The following is a 20793-nucleotide window of genomic DNA, read 5'->3' on the forward strand; positions in this document are numbered from 1 at the left end:
TTCTTTATTCAACTTTTGTTTGGAACATCTATCCAGTGGTGAGAGAGGTGTGTTAACATCACCCAAGATTATTGTGTTATGGTCAATTTGACTCTTGAACTTGAGAAGAGTTTGTTTGATGAACATAGTGCACCATTGTTTGGGGCAAATATATTAATGATTGTTGTGTCTTGTTGGTGTATGGTTACCTTGAGCAGTACGTAATGTCCATCTTCATCCCTTTATTTGATATGAGTACGGAAACTCCTACTTGCTTCCACAGTCCATGTGAGTGGTATGATTTTTCCCAGCCGTTCACCTTCAGTCTGTATATGTCTTTTCCTATCAGATAAGTCTCCTGGAGGCAGCATATTGTTGGGTCTATTTTTTAATCAATCTGCTAGCCTATGTCTTTTGATTGGTGAGTTTAAGCCATTAACATTTAGAGTTATTATTGAGACATGGTTTGTATTTCCAGCCATATTTATTTTTGTTATTTTACTTGAATTGGTTTTCCTCTTTGATTAGTTTTTCCATTAGTGTCCTACCTTCCTTTGCTGATTTTCATTGCTGTTTTTCCTTTCCTCTTCATGAAATATTTTGCCAGGGATGTTTTGTAGTGCCGGTTTTCTAGCTATATAGTTTTCTTTTAACTTTTGTTCATCATGGAAGGTTTTTATTTCATCTTCAAATCTAAAGCTTAATTTTGCTGGATACAAGATTCTTTTGGTTGGCACCCATTATCTTTCAGAACTTGATATATATATGTTGTTCCAGGATCTTTTAGCTTTAAGGATCTGTGTTGAAAAATCTGCCGTTATCCTAGTAGATTTTCCCTTATACGTAATTTGATTCCTTTTTCTTGTGGCTTTTTTCATTCTCTCTCCTTATTCTTTATGTTGAGCATTTTCATTATAATGTGCCTTGGTGTGGGTCTGTTGTGATTTTGTACATTTGGAGTCATGTAGACTTCTTGAATTTGGATTTCCAATTCATTCTTCATGTTTGGAAAGTTTTCTGATATTATTTCATTGAGTAGTTTGTTCATTCCTTTGGTTTGGACCTCTGTGCCTTCCTTTATCCCAATAACTCTTAAATTTGGTCTTTTTATGTTATCCCATATTTCTTGAATGTTCTGCTCCTGGTTTCTTATCATTTTCTTTTTTTTTATTGTTGGTAGTTCAAAACATTACACAGTTCTTAATATATCATATTTCACAGTTTGATTCAAGTGGGTTATGAACTCCCATTTTTACCCCATATACAGATTGCTGTATCACATCAGTTACCCTTCCATTGATTTACATATTGCCATTCTAGTGTCTGATGTATTCTGCTGTCTGTCCTATTCTCTACTATCCCCTCTCCCCTCCCCTCCCTTCCCCTCCCCTCCCCTCTTCTCTCTCTACCCCCCTCTACTGTAAATCATTTCTTCCACTTGTATTATTCTTCTCTTACCCCTCCTTTCCTCTTATATGTAATTTTGTATAAGCCTGAGGATCAACTTCCATTTTCATGCAATTTCCCTTCTCTCTCCCTTTCCCTCCCACCTCTCATCCCTGTTTAATGTTAATCTTCTTCTCTAGCTCTTCGTCCCTACCCTGTCCTTAGTTATTCCCCTTATATCAATGAAGTCATTTGGCATTTGTTTTTTAAGGATTGGCTAGCTTCACTTAGCATAATCTGCTCCAGTGCCAATCATTTCCCTCCAAATTCTATGATTTTGTCGTTTCTTAATGCAGAGTAATACTCCATTATGTATAAATGCCACATTTTTTTTATCCATTCATCTATTGAAGGGCATCTAGGCTGGTTCCACAATCTTGCTATCGTGAATTGTGCTGCTATGAACATCGATGTAGCAGTGTCCCTGTAACATGCTCTTATTAGGTCTTTAGGGAATAGACCGAGAAGGGGAATAGCTGGGTCAAATGGTGGTTCCATTCCCAGCTTTCCAAGAAATCTCCATACTGCTTTCCAAATTGGCTGCACCAATTTGCAGTCCCACCAACAATGAACAAGTGTACCCTTTTCCCCACATCATCTCCAGCACTTGTTGTTGTTGGACTTCCTAATGGCTGCCAATCTTACTGGAGTGAGATGGTATCTTAGGGTGGTTTTGATTTGCATTTCTCTGACTGCTAGCGATGGTGAGCATTTTTTCATGTATTTATTGATTGATTGTATGTCCTCCTCTGAGAAGTGTCTGTTCAGGTCCTTGGCCCATTTGTTGATTGGATTATTTGTTATCTTATTGTCTAATTTTTTGAGTTCTTTGTATACCCTGGATATTAGGGCTCTATCTGAAGTGTGAGGAGTAAAGATTTGTTCCCAGGATGTAGGCTCCCTGTTTACCTCTCTTATTGTTTCTTTTGCTGAGAAAAAACTTTTTAGTTTGAGTAAGTCCCATTTGTTGATTCTAGTTGTTAACTCTTGCGCTATGGGTGTCCTATTGAGGAATTTGGAGCCCGACCCCACAGTATGTAGATCATAGCCAACTTTTTCTTCTATCAGATGCCGCGTCTCTGATTTAATATCAAGCTCCTTGATCCATTTTGAGTTAACTTTTGTGCATGGTGAGAGAAAGGGATTCAATTTCATTTTGTTGCATATGGATTTCCAGTTTTCCCAGCACCATTTGTTGAAGATGCTATCCTTCCTCCATTGCATGCTTTTAGCCTCTTTATCAAATATAAGATAGTTGTAATTTTGTGGATTGGTTTCTGTGTCCTCTATTCTGTACCATTGGTCCACCCGCCTGTTTTGGTACCAGTACCATGCTGTTTTTGATACTATTGCTCTATAGTATAGTTTGAAGTCTGGTATCGCTATCCCGCCTGATTCACACTTCCTGCTTAGCATTCTTTTTGCTATTCTGGGTCTTTTATTTTTCCATATGAATTTCATGATTGTTTTATCTATTTCTACAAGAAATGCTGTTGGGATTTTGATTGGCATTGCATTGAACTTATAGAGAACTTTTGGTAATATCGCCATTTTGATGATGTTAGTTCTATCCATGAACAGGGTATATTTTTCCATCTTCTAAGGTCTTCAATATCTCTCTTTAGGGTTCTGTAGTTTTCATTGAATAAGTCTTTCACCTCTTTTGTTAGGTTGATTCCCAAGTATTTTGTTTTTTTTTTTTTTTTTTTGAGGATATTGTGAATGGAGTGGTTGTCCTCATTTCCATTTCAGAGGATTTGTCGCTAATATACAGGAATGCCTTTGATTCATGCGTATTGATTTTATATCCTGCCACTTTGCTGAATTCATTTATTAGCTCTAATAGTTTCTTTGTAGACCCTTTTGGTTCTGCTAGGTATAGAATCATGTCATCTGCAAATAGTGATAATTTAAGTTCTTCTTTTCCTATTTTTATGCCTTTAATTTCTTTCGTCTGTCTAATTGCTCTGGCCAGTGTTTCGAGAACTATGTTGAACAGAAGTGGTCAGAGAGGGCATCCCTGTCTTGTTCCAGATTTTAGAGGGAATGCCTTCAATTTTTCTCCATTCAGAATGATGCTAGCCTGATGCTTAGCATAGATTGCTTTTACAATGTTGAGGTATGCTCCTGTTATCCCTAGTTTTTCGAGAGTTTTGAACATAAAGGGATGCTGTACTTTGTCGAATGCTTTTTACGCATCTATCGAGATGATCATATGGTTCTTATTTTTAAGTCTATTGATGTGGTGAATAACGTTTATTGATTTCCATATATTGAACCAGCCTTGCATACCAGGGATGAATCCTACTTGATCATGGTGCACAATTTTTTTGATATGTTTTTGTATCCGATTCGCCAGAATTTTATTGAGGATTTTTGCATCTAGGTTCATTAGAGATATTGGTCTGTAGTTTTCTTTCTTTGAAGTGTCTTTGTCTGGTTTCGGAATCAGGGTCTGATTTTGCTGTCTCATGTCTTCCTTGAGACTCCAGATCATCTGAAGCATGTATATCCTGAATTCTTTGTCTGACATTCCATCTGTTGCAGCTATTACCTCTTCTAGAGTTGAGTTGACCTGCATTGCTTGTGGTCCTTTCTTTCCTTGTCTTTTCATACTGCTCGCGTTACTTTCTGCTTGGTGAAACTGTTGTGTTTTTTAAATTTTCCCTCTATTTATTTATATTGCTCTTGTATAGTTGAAAAAACTCCCTTGCAGGGCAGGTAGTGGCTGTGATCCTCCTCCAGTTGGGGTGATCTGTCTACCACACTGGCAGTCCGCTAGGTCTGCTCTGCCGGTCGGTCGCAGGTCCGCCTACCATGCAGGCACGTGGGGCAGCTCTGTCTCTCCGCAGGTTGCTGAGCCTGACCTGCCAGTGGGTCGCAGGTCCGCCTACCTTGCAGGTGCGGGGGAAGGGGGCGGCTCCGCCCCTCAGCGGGCCGCTGGGCCTGATCTGCCGGTGGTCACAGTTCTGCCTACCTTGCATGCACTGGGGGAGGGGGTGAGCCTGCCCCTCAGCAGGCCACTGGACCTGTTCTGCTGGTGGGTCACAGGTCCACCTACCCTGCAGGCGCGTGGGGCAGCTCTGTCACTCTGCAGGTTGCTGGGCCTGACCTGCCGGTGGGACGCAGGTCTGCCTACCTCGCAGGTGCGGGGGGAGGGGGTGGCTCCGTCCCTCAGCAGGCCGCTGGGCCTGATGTGCCGGTGGTCAGAGTTCCGCCTAACTTGCAGGCACAGAGGGAGGGGGCGGCACCACCCCTCAGCAGGCCGCTGGGCCTAATCTGCCCGTGGTCAGAGTTCCACCTACCTTGCAAGCATGGGGGGAGGGGGCAGGCCTGCCCCTCAGCAGGCCGCTGGGGCTGATGTGCCGGTGGTCAGAGTTCCGCCTAACTTGCAGGCACGGAGGGAAGTCGTTTCTTATCATTTGCACTGTGTGGGTCTATGTTCTTTTCAAGATTATTTACTTGATCTTCATTGTCTGATGTCCTATCTTCTATGTGGTCTTCTCTGTGATACATTTCATTTTTAATTTGGTTTATTATTTCTTTCATTTCAAGGATTTCTGTTTGGGTTTTTTGTATAACCTCTATCTCCCTGTTGAGATGATCTTTTACATCTTGGATTTGTTGGTATAGCTCATTGTTAAAGTGATCTTTCACTGCCTGTATTTGTTCTCTTATGTCTTCTTTGAGATCCCAAAACATTTTAACCATGTATATTTTGAAATCTTTCTCTGTCATTTTTTTCTGCGATAGCTTCCAATTCTTCTAATGATGTGTTGTCTTGATTTGTTTGCGGTACTTTCTTCCCTTGTCTTTTCATGTTGCTCATGTGTCTTCCTTTCCAGCTCTGTGGATCTGGTGTGTTATTGTTTTTACCTTATAGATTTGTAATGCTCTTGTAGGGTTCCAAGATCTCTCCTTTGTGGGAAAGGACAATGTTAACAGACTAATATCAACAATACTTAACCTGCTCAAATGATGATCTGATCTGATAGCCATGCCCACCACAAAATGGTGAGGAAGGTTTTCCAAGATGGAGTTGGTCTGCTTCCACTGCCGGGGTGTCTGGTGATGTAGGGGGAGCTGAGCCATGACTTTGTGCTGTGGGTAGGTAGCAGCCGAGTGACCGGTGTGGGAGTGGCGCACAGTCTGGAGTTCTGCAGAGGTGCTGATAGGTGTTTCTGCTTAGCTGCTTGTGAGCTAAGAACTGTGGGCTTTGGGTCCGGAGTCTGGAGACGAGTTACTCAAGCTCAGAGCTCTGATTTCTGCGCGGGTAGTCGCAGCCATGGTGATTTATGCAAAAATCCACTGGCCCCTGGAGATCCAATCTTGGAACTGCCCCCACCTAATATGGCCAGAATGATGAGCCAAGATGGCAATCGTCTGCTTTCAGCACTGGGGTGTCTGGTGAGGTTGGGGGGAGCTGGGTGATGGCATTGTACTGTGGGTAGGTAGCAGGTGAGTGACCTTCGTGGGAGCAGAGCGAAGTCTTGGTGATCTTCAGATGTGTTGATAGGTGATTCTGCTGAGGCGAGTCGTTGAGTCTTGCATGAACAGGAACTTCGGGCTTTGGGTCCTGCTCGAATACTGAGGCCTCAGAGTCCTGCGCAGGGTCACAACGTGATTTCTGCAGAGAGTAGCTGTATAGGGGTCCTCTAACATTCTCAGAGATGCAGTATTCCGAGTAGGTGAGATCTGGATCACAGAGCAACACAGAATGCTGCCTCCCTCAGGTCCGCCATCTTGAAACTCGTGCACTTAACCTTTGATGTACAAAAATCTAGATCTTATGAGAAGACTGAAAATACCAAGTTATCAGAACTGAAAAAAATGTAATCATTTTCCTCATATTCTGTTATTTAGATAATATTTTATTAAATTATACTTCTTTACTAAATTTATACATTGACATTTTCATGTGGGTCTTATAAAAAGGAGTTAGAAGGAAACTCCACTGCATAGAAAATTTGGGTACAGGGTACTCCACTGTACTTTATTCTAACATAATAAGAATAAGGAAGTAAAGATATTGAATATTCAAAGTTAAAGATTGGGCTTTTGATAAAAATATTTGTGAGTCCTCTTAATCAAAAGGGAGACCTAAGATGAAGGAATTCTTAGGTGATAATAAAAAATATCTGCTAAATATTTAAAAGAATTCACAGGCTGGGGCTGGGACTCAGTGGTAGAGCGCTTGCCTCGAACATGCTAGGCCCTGGGTTTGATCCTCAGCACCACATATAAATAAAAATTTAAAAATAAAATAGATAAAAAATATTTTTAAAAAATATAGTTGAGGTAGCCAATATAATGCTTAGTTGGGAAAACCGAAGAAAGCCAGTAGCCAAATATCATATTGACTGATTTTTTTTCCTGTGTAACCCAATATCTATATACTATGGAATTAATACTACAAAGAATCTGATCTAATGTGGGAGGGATGTCATTACATGATTTTCCTATCAAAATTTTAGATCCACTTAGTGATTATACAATAACTACTACCTGTAACAGTAACGACAACATTTTAAAAGAAGCCTTGTCTTTAGGGAGAGCTCTAGCTAAAAGGTCTTCATTTCAATTTACTGGGATAAAGAACTTATGTAGTTTTGTTTCTGAATGCATGCCCTTCCTATATGAGAAGGTGTGCTTATGTTCTTCCTCTGAGGGCAATGTAAAGATCCATTATTTTGTTACTGAAGTGACCATTTGATGGAACCCTGGCCTTCTCACAGTCATATGTAAATCCATAAAAAATTACTGTTGCCCATCCTGATGACTTTTCTAATTCAAAGATTTTATGATTTCATGGAACAAAAAACATTCTGTTAACTGGGCACAATGGTTTTGCACCTATAGTCCCAAACATTGAGGAGACCAAGACAGGAGGATGGTTCAGCCCAGGAGTTCAAGGTCAACTTAGGCAATATAGTAAGACCCTGTCTCAAAAAACAAACAAATAAACAAAGAAGTATTATTCTATGATAATGATTCCATGAAAAAAACAAATTATGTAATGCTCTTTGCTCCTCTGAAAATTAAAGGTCAACATAAAACTAGCACTTGATTATCTTCCATTGCAAAGTTCACAGATTGAAACACAAAGTCTGATTTTTGCATGGGGTAGCTGTTGGTTTTCATCTTTTTTTTTTTTTTAATTTTAATGGAAGAAAGCCATCTCTTTTCTTTACACACTGGTACTTTGAGTATATTTCCATAACCTTCAATAGTTTTATTTGACATCTCTCCCTTTAAAAACAAACAGAAAAGTAAAGTAGGATAGTTATTAACATGGATTTTTATCTTTTCTTTCTTTCTTTCTTTCTTTTTTTTTTTTTAGAACATACAGTATCAGTTCGGAATATCTTTTGTTTTTAATCCTCCCTTAACATACTTGATTATTGAGTAAATTCTTTCACATCTAAAATCGTAAAGAGGTCTGTAACCATGATTGCAAAACTGTGAGGGAGTTTTTCATGTACACCACATCATCCAACAAAATAAAAAAAAATTTTCAGAAAAGAACTATAACTTCTTTATACCACTCTAAGGGGGAAAAAAAGGTTCTTCCCTCTAGTGAGCTTCTGCTTACTCTAGAAATTTCTAATAAAATTTATGCTCTGAAAAGTAAACTGAAACCCAAATGATGAATTTAGGAAATGATCTTTCCTACTAAAGATAAACTTACTGACATGACAGTTAACTTCTGACAACATTTGGGTATTTTTATAGTCATATATAGAAATCACTGCAGTTTGGCATTAATGAGAAGATTGATTAAAAATAGAAAAATACTGGCAATTAATTCAGAATTATTATTTTTAGAAATTACTTAAATGCTATGATTCCTCTGACATTTTCTAGTTAACTGAATTACTAGTATTCGTTTCCTTACTGTACACTGCTATTTTAATTCATGTTTATTTATAATTCCTCATAGAAGTTACATGGTTTAATTTATGATATACATAATACCTAAGCTCTAATTTAAAGATTCTTTTCAAAATTAAGTTTTGAATCCTAGCTGAGTGCAGTGGCAGCAATTTGGGAGGCTGAGGCAGGAGGATTGTGAGTTCAAAGCCAGCCTCAGCAACTTAGTGAGGCCCTAAGCAACTCAGTGAGACCCTGTCTCAAAATAAAATACAAAAAAGGGCTGAAGATGTGGCTCAGTTAAGCACCACTGGTTCAATCCCAAGTACAAAAAAAAAAAATTTTAATAATAAATTTAGAATTTTTTAATTTGAGTTAATTATTTCTTCAAACCCTGTTGTTGCCATTATAGTTTCAGATGATAGTGAACTCCCTACAAGTACCTTGAAGGCTTCGGAGAAGTCTACAATGGAACAGTTGGTGGAAAAAGCTTGTTTCAGAGACTATCAGCGTTTAGGTTTGGGAACCATAAGTGGCAGCTCCTCCCGATCAAAACCGGAGTATTTCCGAATCACTGCCTCCAACAGGATGTATTCACTGTGCCGGAGGTAAGTATCAGTGGGCTCCAAAAAGAAACCTTTCCTTTCTTCCTGTTTGAGTCATCAATGGGCTGTTTACATCTGTAATCAGAGATAAATAAAAGTGCCAGAAAAGAGATATAAATATTTTAGAGATACTTTTTATGCAGAATGAAAAAGCATATCATTGGTATTCTTAAAATACGTGTATCACCAAAAAGTGCTGTGCTAGGTCAGACAGTGAAAGACGATGTGTTTATCTCCTCTATGGATATCCTTTATGTCTCTCTTCTCAGTTTGTTTTTTTCCTAGCATGCACAAAGATAACATGAAGCAAGGGGCTGGGGTTGTGGCTCAGTGGTAGAGCACTTGCCTAGCACGTGTGAGGCACTGGGTTTGATTCTCAGCACCACCTGTAAATAAAAAAATAAAATAAAGGTCCATCAAAAACTAATAAAAATATTTTTTAAAAAAATATAACATGAAGAAAGAAAAGGATGTGCTCAGACACATGAGCAAACTAAAGTGAAGTCTGCTACAAGCCTAGGATCCCAAAACCTTTTCTGTAAAAGGACAGATAAAATAATTTCAGGTTTTGAACTATAAAGTCTCTTATTGCAGCCCCTTAGCTCTGCAACAGAAGCGACATTAAAGAATGAGTGGATATGACTGGCTTTGGCCCACAGTCTGTAATTTGCTAACCCAGGTGTAGGCACAGCTTTTGTATGCTGTCTAATTAGAATATTTATTAAATTATATTAATAATATAAATGAACACTTTTTTTCTATTCTTGTTGCCTCTTGCTGCTTTTCAAATGTTAGGCTCTGTTTCATTCTTTACTATTTGTAAATATATATTTTCTAAAACTATATTCCACCATTTTACAAGTTCAGTCACTTTCATCTCCTGGTAAGTCGTTTTCTTTTATGTATGTATATATTCCTGCTTGGATTAAATAGCTTCAAAGCCACTTTGTAAATTTTAAGCCTTGTACATATTTTAGAAAATTGTCTTCATGTTACTATTAGTTTCAGCCCTGCTGCTCCAAAAGAACTATAGGTATGTCATTTTAAATGGCAACTTAAATGTACAAATACCAGTGTGACAATTGAGAAACTAATTGAGAATATAATTTGAGATTGTGGACAAAAAAACATTTTGCATGAAGTACTAAAAAGTTGGGACTAAATATGCAGCAATTTTTCTGAGATTCTTATTTCTCTTTGTAGATAGGTATTAGTAGTGTTGTCAGGATGTGATGTCCTGATGATTGGGAAGCTTGCTATCAGGATTATGCTCACCAGTGAGAAAAGAGATTTTATTTATTATTTTAGTCTGTCAGAAGCAAAGTAAAATCTTAATAGACAATTTATTAGAAGACCTGTTATAAAAACATTTTTGGTAGTGTAAAATATATATCTATCAAATTGTTAGAATGAAATAGAATAACACATAAATCATAAGAATGCATGAAAGGAAAGAAAAGGAAACATAGGACAAACAGAATACAGGTAGTAAGATGGTGAATTTATATCAATAATTGTAAATATTTAAATACTTCAATATTTACATTAAAGAAACATAAAACCTTTAATAAAAGCTATTATCATGCAAACATCAAAGTATAAAGCTTTACTTTAAAGTATAAAGCATTACTAGGAATAAAAAAGATTAACAAAAGATTCATTTCACACACAGAAATTCATTAAGACTAAGAAGAGTTTATTTCTTTACAGAAATACAGAATTGGCTTAACATTGAAAGTAAGCCTCAGAAAGATCAGTAGAGTAGAGGGAAGGGAGCAATGGGTGGGGTGAGAGGAGAGGAAGGAGAGATGCTGAGGACTAAATTAGAACAAGATACATTCCATGCTTTTATAATTATGTAAAAATGAATTCTACTGTCATATCTAACTAAAAATAACCAATAAATAAAAAGAAAGTGAGCCTGGAGGTGTGACTCAATAGTAGAGTGGTTGCCTGCCATGCACAAGGGCCTGGGTTTCTCCCTAGCAAGAAAAGTCAAGGGAGAAGGAGATAAAGAGGCAGATCAGTCAGTGTATCTGACTGTATTTGGTACTTTAACAAAATTAAAAAGAAAAAATATGTAATAAGGTTTTATATATAGGAAAACATTTTATAAAATGTAATATACACTTATGATTTTTTAAAAAGAACTGAATAAAATCAGACATAAAGGGATAGCTCCTTAATCTGTCTTATAAACCTAATAGCAAAACTTACTTAATGGTAAAAAGCTTTTCCTCTGAGATCAGATGACAAGGATGCTCTCTATCACCACTTCTATTCAGTGTTGCATTTGAGGTCCTGGCGAGTGAAAAAAGAACTAGAAAAATAAATGATAAAAGGATAAAGGTTGAAGAGAAAAAATAAAGTTGTCATTAATCACAGGAGATCCGAATGTACATGTAGAAAATCTGAAGGAATCTACAGGTAAAGTAGGTTACTGGTATAAAGTCATTCTAGTAGTCATGTATATATCCAAACCAAACCATTGAAAAATGAAATTTTAAGATGATGCTATTTGATATTTTAATGATGCTGTTTACTGATACTATTTACAGTTGCACTAAGAAGCATCAAATGTTTAGGAATAAATCCAATGAAAGATGTGCAACACCTCTATATGGAACACTCACAATAATATTGAGGATCATTACAGCTCTAAATAAATAGATATTTCATGTTTTAGATTCAAATATTCAAAATTTTCATAATTGTAAGTTCTCCTAAAATTGGTCTATAGATCCAATGAAATCACAATTAGAATCCTAGCAAAAGATTTTTGGAAATTGAAAAGGTGATTCTAAGAGTTATGTAAGAATGCAGAAGGCCAGGAGTAGTAAGGATAGCCTTACAGTATAGTACTACAGTATATCAAGACTTTTTGTAAAGCTTCAGTAATTAAGATAGTAGGCAGTTAGCACAAGGATGGACAAACAGACCAGTGGAACAAAAGAAGGAATATAGGGCTGGGGATGTGGCTCAAGCGGTAGCGCGCTCGCCTGGCGTGCGTGCGGCCCGGGTTCGATCCTCAGCACCACATACAAAGATGTAGTGTCCGCCAAGAACTAAGAAAAGATAAATAAATGTTAAAATTCTCTCTCTCTCTCTCTCTCTCTCTCTCTCTCTCTGTCCCCCTCTCTCTCTCACTCTCTCTTTAAAAAAAAAAAAAAAAAAAAAAAAAAGAAGGAATATAGCAACAGCCCAAGATTTGTCTTGGTTTAGGGTAAAAGTTGCACTTAAGAGCAGTGAATGGAAAGTTGTCAATATATGGTGCTGGAGATACAGATATAGATATGGATTAATCTTTATCCCAAGCTTATAATGTAAACAAAATCAATCCCCATTAACCTGTAGATCTGCATGTAAAAAATTAAAAGTTCCTGGCTGGGTGCAGTGGCACACACCAGTAATCCTAGAGGCTCAGGAGGTTGAGGCAAGAGTATTGCAAGTTCAAAGCCAGCCTCAGCAATTTAGCTAGTCCCTAAGCAGCTTAGCAAGACTGTCTCAAAATAAAAAGGGCTGGGGATGTGTCTCAGTGGTTAAGTGCCCCTGAGTTCAATCCCTGGTATAAAAATAAATAAATAAATAAAAGTAAATTAAAAAGTCCTAAAAGATAGAAGAATATCTTTATGACCTTGAGGTATAGAAAGATGCCTTAGGACAGGAAAAGCATTATCCATAAAGAATTGATAAGTTAAGGAGTGTTGTACACTAGATTAAAAGGTGATTCTAAGAATAAGAATTCTAAGAATAAAAGGCAATAAAAATGTCAGGAGACTTGAACAAACACAAAAGAGAATATTTTGGTAGTAAAAAAATAGTATCTGAAAAGACACTCAACTTACTAATCTTCAGATAACTAAAAATTAATATCCCAGTGAGATAACTATATAAACCTGCCAAAATGGCCAAAATTTAAGACTGACAATACACAGTGCTAGTAAAGATATTGAGCAATTAGACTCTCACTTATTACTGTTGGGACTGTAAATTGGGTAAACAACTTCAGAAAGTTACCTGGTAGCATCTACTAAACATTGAAGCAGCTACTTAATATGTTCATAACCTATTACCCAAAAATTCTATAACTATATAAACCTGCCAAAATGGCCAAAATTTAAGACTGACAATACACAGTGCTAGTAAAGATATTGAGCAATTAGACTCTCACTTATTACTGTTGGGACTGTAAATTGGGTAAACAACTTCAGAAAGTTACCTGGTAGCATCTACTAAACATTGAAGCAGCTACTTAATATGTTCATAACCTATTACCCAAAAATTCTCTCTTAGATAGAGTAGAATTTGTAACAGAAATACACATGTGCTCCTAACAGATGTCTATAAGAATGTTCATGGCAATGTTATTGTTATTATTACTACATGTTTGGAGGGAGTGGTTTCTGGGGTTTTTGGTTGGGGTTTTTGTGGGGTTTGTTGCTGTGAATTGAACTCAAGGCCTCATGCATAAGTATGCGCTCTACCACTGAGCTACACCCCCAGCCCCTGCAACATTATTCTTAACAAAATCAATATATTTTCACAAACTGCACAAAAATCAACATAAGGACAGAAAAATAAATAGTAATATACTATACAGGAATGAAAATGAATAAACTATATCTTTATATAGTAATATGGGTGGATTTCACAATATTAAGCAAAAGAAGCCAGAACAAGAGAACAAATTCCATTGATTTCTTTTATCTGGAATTCAGAAATGGACCAAATCTATCCATATTGTTAGCAATCAGGAAAGGTAATCTTTAAGGAAGAGAAACAGTGATTGGGATGAAACACAGGGGGTCTTCTTAGATGCTGATAATGGTTCATTTTTTGACATAGGTGGTAGTGGCATGAGTTTCATTTTTGTGTTAACCGTTCGTTAACCGTTCATGTGAGCTATTCCTTGTTTTAAAAATTTCCACGGCAGCTTTTGAAGCCCAGTCTATCCCGTGAGTCTTATTACTCTTGAGCCTACATCTGAAGGCTCTAGGGGAAGTTTGATAGAGTGGTAGCAGGGTAATTGGTATATTTCATTACTAAATGAGACTGTTACTAAGAGTACCTCTAGTGGTCTTCAGTCTTACCACTCTTTGCCCCAGCACCAGGAGCTCTCAAGCTGTCACTCCAGCATGTGTGGGAGCAGGAGAGCCTTGGATCCTATATGTAGCACAGCATGGTCTGTGGTACTCAGGTCCAGTGGAAGGAATGGACAACCCTACTACAGGAGGCAAGGAGTGAAGGAGTGTGCTTGTTCTGTCTCTGTTACTGAGGCAGCCATTACACATTACTCCCTTTACCTAACATACATTATCATGGTATATAGAAGCAAGTTAGGGGAGAACAGACATTAAAGTGGTACTAGAAATAAAGAGTTCTAATAATGGAAGTGCTTTTTCAGTCCTCCTGAATGATTAATGGTGTCAACAGCATAGTCTTCTCAACAGTTTTTGGTATGAATAAAATACAGGTTACAACTTCCTAGAATACCAGAGTACTTAGGAGTGCTAGGCTTTTAAAAGGTGGGGTAAGTTTTAATTTGGCATTCACTAAAGTAGTTGAAGGCTGTTATTTTCATGACGGTAAACTGGATTATATCAAGCTAAATAATTAAAATTTTTAGGAATGATATTGGTGGTGGTCATACAACAGTGTGAATATACTTTATACTACTGATTTGTACACTTTAAAAAAAGGATAACATGGTGAATTTTATGTAGTTATATTTTACCGCCACAAAAAAATCACCAAATAAATAAATAAATAAAAGATGCTAGATTAGTGGTTGTGAATGTATAAAATCCCTTTAGTGTACTATTTCTAAATAAAGAAATGGCTCTGAAGCCTGCTTATCTTCTTACACTTACTAATCTGTAAAACAAGGTATTCTTACATTTTTTTTATTTCCACAACATCATATCCTACAACTTTATGAGCTCATCTTTTTAAAGTACATATCAACATGTAATGTTAATAAAATATTTAAACTCATTGTGATGTTTGAACATTTCATTCTCATAAAAATCATTTAGTTTTGATTTTTAATCATTTCACCATCTCAGGCAGTCTAATTATTGGTGTGCTTTGTTCTCTGTTGTCATTTCAGTGATCTGTAAGTTGTTGATAATTTGACTTGTCATTCACATAAAGTTGACATTAATTCACTAATCTTACAATTTTTATTTCAAGTTGAGGAAAAGTAGTGTATGAGGATAGGGAAATATTCAGCTCCATAGAAACCTTTTAAATATTATGTAATTTTTGTTGTTGTGAAGTACAAATTCTTTTTCAAAACCATAGGAATGTCAAATAAAGGGATGGAAATCATTTTTCCAAGTTGCGTATAAGTAAAATATCTTTTCACATGGTTTTTTAAAAATAAAAAGACAGACCCATGTATTTTATATTCACATTACTACAAAATATTAACCCTGGTATATGAGAATAGAAAAAAACCCTGAAATTTTAAACTTTTCAAATACTATATATAAAATTTCCTTAGTCTTTTTTTACCATATGTGTATATCACTTTTTATTCTTAGAAATCTTTTCTTTTGTTCTAATTAGTTATACATGACAATAGAATGCATTTTGACACACTGTAGACAAATGGAGCACAACTTCTCCTTCCTCTGGCTGTACATGGAACAGAATAAATATTATATAATATTTTTATTTTCTTTTTTTTTGCTTTTTTATTTTATTTATTTATTTTTATTAGTTGTTCAAATGGGAGTTCATAATCCGTTTGAATCAAATGTATGAAATATGATATGTCAAGAGCTTTGTAAAGTTTTGAATATTTTTATTTTCTAAACTTAGGTTATTCACAAAAGTCTGCACTATCATTGTAAGAGGCTCATTTAAAAAAAAAAAAGAAAGAAAGAAAAGAAAAACTACAGACTGGTGGGTGAGGGTGAATGAGTTAGCTGTTTTCATATTTTCTTCTCAGCCCTGAAGAATCAAAGAGTTGAAATGAAGTTTCATGTTTAAAATATGTCTTACCCCTTCAACCAGTGTGTTTTTGAATCTTAAAAAATTACTGTGCTAGTATGCTATTCATACTCTTATATCTTCTGTCTCCCCCCACCCATTTCTTTCTTCCTCTCCAACCCAAACACTCCCTTTCTCCCTTCCAAATCCCTAAAGCTATCCTGGCCTTTTAGTTGTACCTCAAGCTGTACAGGACAGTAGTTTACCAAGAGTAGCCCGCTGCTATCGACACAATCGCCTGCCTGTTGTATGTTGGAAGAACTCAAGAAGTGGTACTCTGCTCCTCCGATCTGGAGGATTCCATGGGAAGGGAGTTGTTGGTCTTTTCAAATCTCAGAACTCCCCGCAGGCCGGTAAGCATCTCTCTAGAGCACAATTTTGACCCTTTTACTAAATGTATTCCTAAAAATAAGCTGTTAAAAAATCTGGGTGTGGCAGTGTATACCTATAGTCCCAGCTACTTGGGGGCAGAGGCAAAAAGATCACTGGAGTTAGGGGGCCAGCCTGGGCAACTTAGCTTTCTCAAAAAAAGAAAAGTAGAAAAGTGAAGACCTGCAAATGCCAGCCATTCCCTTTCATCAAGCCTGTCTCCCATCAGCTCTCCCACTCATACAGCCACAGTAAGAATCGTATCTGGCAGTGTGGGCTCCATCTTGAATTTGACATCTTAATATATCTGGCTTACCTTTGATTTTAATGAAAATTAGTATAGTAAAGTCTAATTATAGGCTATTTTCATTCCAGCAAACCAGAGCATCCACTAATACAAACTAGATCCTATCAACAGTTTTCCTTTCTGCTGAGAAGCATCCAAATATATTTAACAGCTTCAGAGGCAAGTAGAGATTCTGACCTAGGTGATATGAGATTTCCTATCTATCCCTACAACACACACACACAAAAAAAAAAAAAAAAAAAAAAAAGCAAAACAGCAGCAGTAGCAATCTAACAACCAAAATGCTGCCTTAGGAGCTCTTAGAGCTTTTTTTAGAAAACTAGAGAAATACATGCTGCTGTCCCTTTTGGGGATAATATTGTGAGTACTGTGTCTAAAGTCAGAGTTACATTTGGCTTACTTTACTCAGCTTCTGCCTCATAATAGATGTTCAATAAGGTAAACCATGGGCCACTAAGATATCAGATCCAATTGGGGATGACAGCATTCTTCCCCCCTTTGGAAATGAAATAAATTCAAAATCTATGGTTGAGCAGATAGAACCATGTGCTTTTTGCAGTTTCTCCTTTATTATCCTTTTCCTTCCTAAAAGTTGGCCAGTGTATCCTTGATCATTTATTTGGTTGACTGAGGTCAACATACACATAATGCTATATTCAGCCAGGCTTACAGTCTCAGCACAGATATAAAAAGGCAGTTGACTTGTACCAATTTCTGCTCTAAGGAATCTTCCCAAGCCACATAGTAGGTATAATAGAAAATAAGCATATGTAAGTTACATAAAGTATCATTTCAGGAATACTGGTGACCATCTCACTAAGCTTGTAGTTGAAAAAAACAATGAGGCTTATTCCACAGGTTTTGGGGGGGTTTTGTTTTAGTTTGGTTTTGGTACTAGGAATTGAACCCAGGGATACTCTACCACAGAGCTATATCTCCAGTACTTTTTTATTTTTTATTTTGAGACACAGTGTCACTAAATTGCTGAGGCTGGCCTCAAACTTGCCACCCTCAGCTGGGATTAAAGGAGTGGACCACCACATCTGGTTTGATTTCTTTTTTTAATATTTATTTTTTAGTTGTAGTTGGACAAAATAGCTTTATTTTATTTATTTTTATGTGGTGCTGAGGATCAAACCCAGGGCCTTGCATGTGCTAGGCAAGTGCTGTACCACTGAGCCACAGTCCCAGCCCCTGGTTTGATTTTTTTAATATTAATTTACTGAATTCACACATTTGCTCACATTTTAATGTATTTGAAATTGGGATACATCTTAGAATGGATGTAATGAGAAATAAATAGTATAGTTTAAATGGCAGTGTTTTTTTTTTTCATGGTACTTAAAATGACAATGTGTCATATCCTTGTTGTCATATTAGAATGTACAAAGTACAACCATGGGGGCTGGAGTTGTAGCTTATAATGGAACACTTGCCTAACACATGTGAGGGACTTGGTTCGACCCTCAGCACCACATAAAAATAAATAAAATAAAGGCATGTGTTTAAAAAAAAGTATAATCATAGCATCAGAGTTGGTTTAGAATGTCAATTATTTTCTGTACAGGTTATAAAGAAAATTCGTGAATAAGTGACTGAGCCAATTTCATTGATTCTGTTTAGCGCCACATAAACCAGGTTCATATTCCCTCTAACTCAAATTTGTTCTCATAGTTGTTTTTAATCTGTGTATATTTTTGCCTCCCCACACCCCATTTTTAAATTTACTTTATTTTGTATTTATTTATTTTTGCAGAACTAGGGATTGAGCTCAGGGCCTCATAGATGGTAGGCAAGTACTCTACCACTGAGCTACATCCTCAACCCCTTACTTTTTTGAGACAGGGTCTCACTAAGTTGCCCAGGCTGACCTCAAACTTGCAGTCCAGAGTCTCAGCCTCTCGAGTAACTAAGATTACAGGTGTACACCACTATTCCCAGCTTTCCCTTTTGAAAAGACCAGGGAATCTGTTAGTTGCTCTTATCTTCTCTCCATTTTCCTCCACTCTTCCCTTAAGCCCTTGCAACCTTATATACCCTGTTAGACCTGCATGGCAAAGTTGGAATAAAGCTGTGGTATTAGGAAATTCCTGCTTCTGCCCATTCTGGGATGCCAAGGAAATCCACTCTGTCCTCTGCTCCCAAAAAATAGCATGAACAGGATGTTGAAGGAGATTATCAAGGAAATGTTGTTTGTGAATCTTCATTTTGAGTTACTTGGGTAATGAGAAGCTACACCAGTGCTTAGAAGGATAGCCCTCTGCTGGTTTTCCATACCTGGGCTCTGTCTGGGAGGATGATGAAGCAATTGAAAAGTAGGTGTGGTGAAACCATAATCATGGGATTAGCCATTTAATTGATTGGGGCATTAAGTGGGGCTGGTTTCTATATTTGGGTGTGGTAACACAAGACTATGTAGAGAAAGTATAAGCAAATATATGTAGAAGCTTGTTTTATTAACATAGAGACAGTTTGTTTTATCCAATATCTTTTCCTTGTATAGCTCCTACCTCCTCTTTAGAATCTTCCAGTAGCATAGAACAAGAAAAGTACTTGCAAGCATTACTGAATGCAGTTTCTGTCCATCAGAAACTCAGAGGCAACAACACCCTTACTGTCAGGCCAGCACTTGCCCTATCTCCAGGTAAGAGTCATTAATACTTTTCTCTTTGATAACTACTTTGAAAGGTCAGATTGTTCCTAGTGTTAGTTTCTTCAATTACTTGCACTGTTCCTTCCACATGACCTCTTAAAAGTTTTAACCCTGGAGGGTCTTTTATTTAGAATGCAAGATTATCACTATTAATATTTTGTAAATGGTAACCATATTTAGAGATTCTGTTATTCCCTTTTTAAAATAGTATAGGAAAGGGAATAGGGAAAATAAAGTCACCCCTTCTTATTCCAGAATCTTCACCCAAACTTTATAACATTATGAGATTGAATGTATAAATTGAACATCAATTCATTAAATGTGTATTTATTGCAATTATGTGTAAGTTTGAAATTCCCAAAATTTCCATAGCCTTTTATGATTTTGCAGTACAGTTTGTTTTCTCTATATTTGGATGAAGGCATTAAGACTTGTACTAATATTCTGTTTCAGTCATCATGTGATGGAACCCCAAAGGGTTCATGTAGAGGTAACCCTAATGTGTTAGACACAGGAGCATGTGACTTGAGAAGTTGGTCTCTGGCTTAATCAGCTGTTTGAATTAGCTCAACATAAGCAGAAAGTGGCTTTTCTTGTAAAGTAACACCATGCATGCCTTGCTTCATTTATCATTAAATTCTCTGATTGCACTTGCCAAACCTAATTCCCTGTAATCTTGCAAATGTGTGTTATCTTTGATGAAATAATAACATTGCCTTGTTATCTCTAATAAAGCTTTGGGTACTTAAAAAGTACAATGTTTGGCAGCAATTAGACATGCTACACATAAAGATAAATTTTGTCATTTGAGTAATGTTAACCCAAACGACATGGTTTTTGTTCTTCTTTTTGGCTGACTTTAGGGACTGAAAGGAGGACTTCAAGAATGTCCACTGTGCTTAAGCAGGTAGTGCCAGGACATTTGGATGTAAACCCATCCAATAGCTTTTCTCAAGGAGGTTAGTAAGATTGATTTTATAACTGAGCACTGATACAAGGTTAAAAGCAGAAAACATTTTTCTAGATAGTAGAGTTTTCAAAATCAACTAATTATGGTTCAAATGGTTCTCAATTATCTTCTAAATAAAAACTAAGAATTTATTAAATTTGTTACTGTTAGTATGATGACAAAAGAGTTTAGACTCATGGGATAATATGCATAATCATTGCTGGTGTCTTCATATTGAAGAGTCTGGGAGCATAAGGGGCTGAGGGTAATATGTCTAAGTGGGGAATTAGCTCTGGGAATGCTCCAGGCTTATAGGGTAGAGAAGTCAGCTCTCTGTTGCTGTGACAAAATACCTGAAATAAACAACTTTTAAGGAGGGAAGATTTATTTTGGCTCACAGTTTCAGAGGTTTTAGTCCATGGTCACTCGGCCCTGTTGCCTTTGGGGCTGTGGTAAGGCAGAACATCATGGTGGAAGTGCATGGTAGAGGAAACTGCTCACCTTGTGGCAACAGGAAACCAAAAGAAAGGGAATGAGGTCCCAATAGTCCCTTCACGGGCATGCCCCAGTGACCTTACCTTTTTCCATTAGGCTCACTAAAGTGTCTACCATCTTCCAT

General features: G+C 36.9%; 1 protein-coding gene across 3 annotated transcripts in view; it reads left to right on the forward strand.

Annotated features, from left to right (window-relative positions):
* Sbf2 (SET binding factor 2) overlaps positions 1-20793 on the forward strand; it is a 426980-nt gene that overhangs the window by 361616 nt on the left and 44571 nt on the right. The window contains exons 26-29 of one of the 3 annotated variants that reach the window (XM_077798180.1): positions 8708-8903; positions 16053-16249; positions 19076-19216; positions 20089-20184. In XM_077798180.1, coding sequence (XP_077654306.1) covers positions 8708-8903; positions 16053-16249; positions 19076-19216; positions 20089-20184 — 630 coding nt within the window. Of the gene's footprint in view, positions 1-8707; positions 8904-16052; positions 16250-19075; positions 19217-19678; positions 19716-20088; positions 20185-20793 lie in introns of all 3 variants that reach the window. The other 2 variants (XM_077798182.1, XM_077798181.1) reach the window with 2 other exon arrangements.

Source organism: Urocitellus parryii, chromosome 4 (assembly GCF_045843805.1).
Source record: "Urocitellus parryii isolate mUroPar1 chromosome 4, mUroPar1.hap1, whole genome shotgun sequence".
NCBI lineage: Eukaryota > Metazoa > Chordata > Mammalia > Rodentia > Sciuridae > Urocitellus > Urocitellus parryii.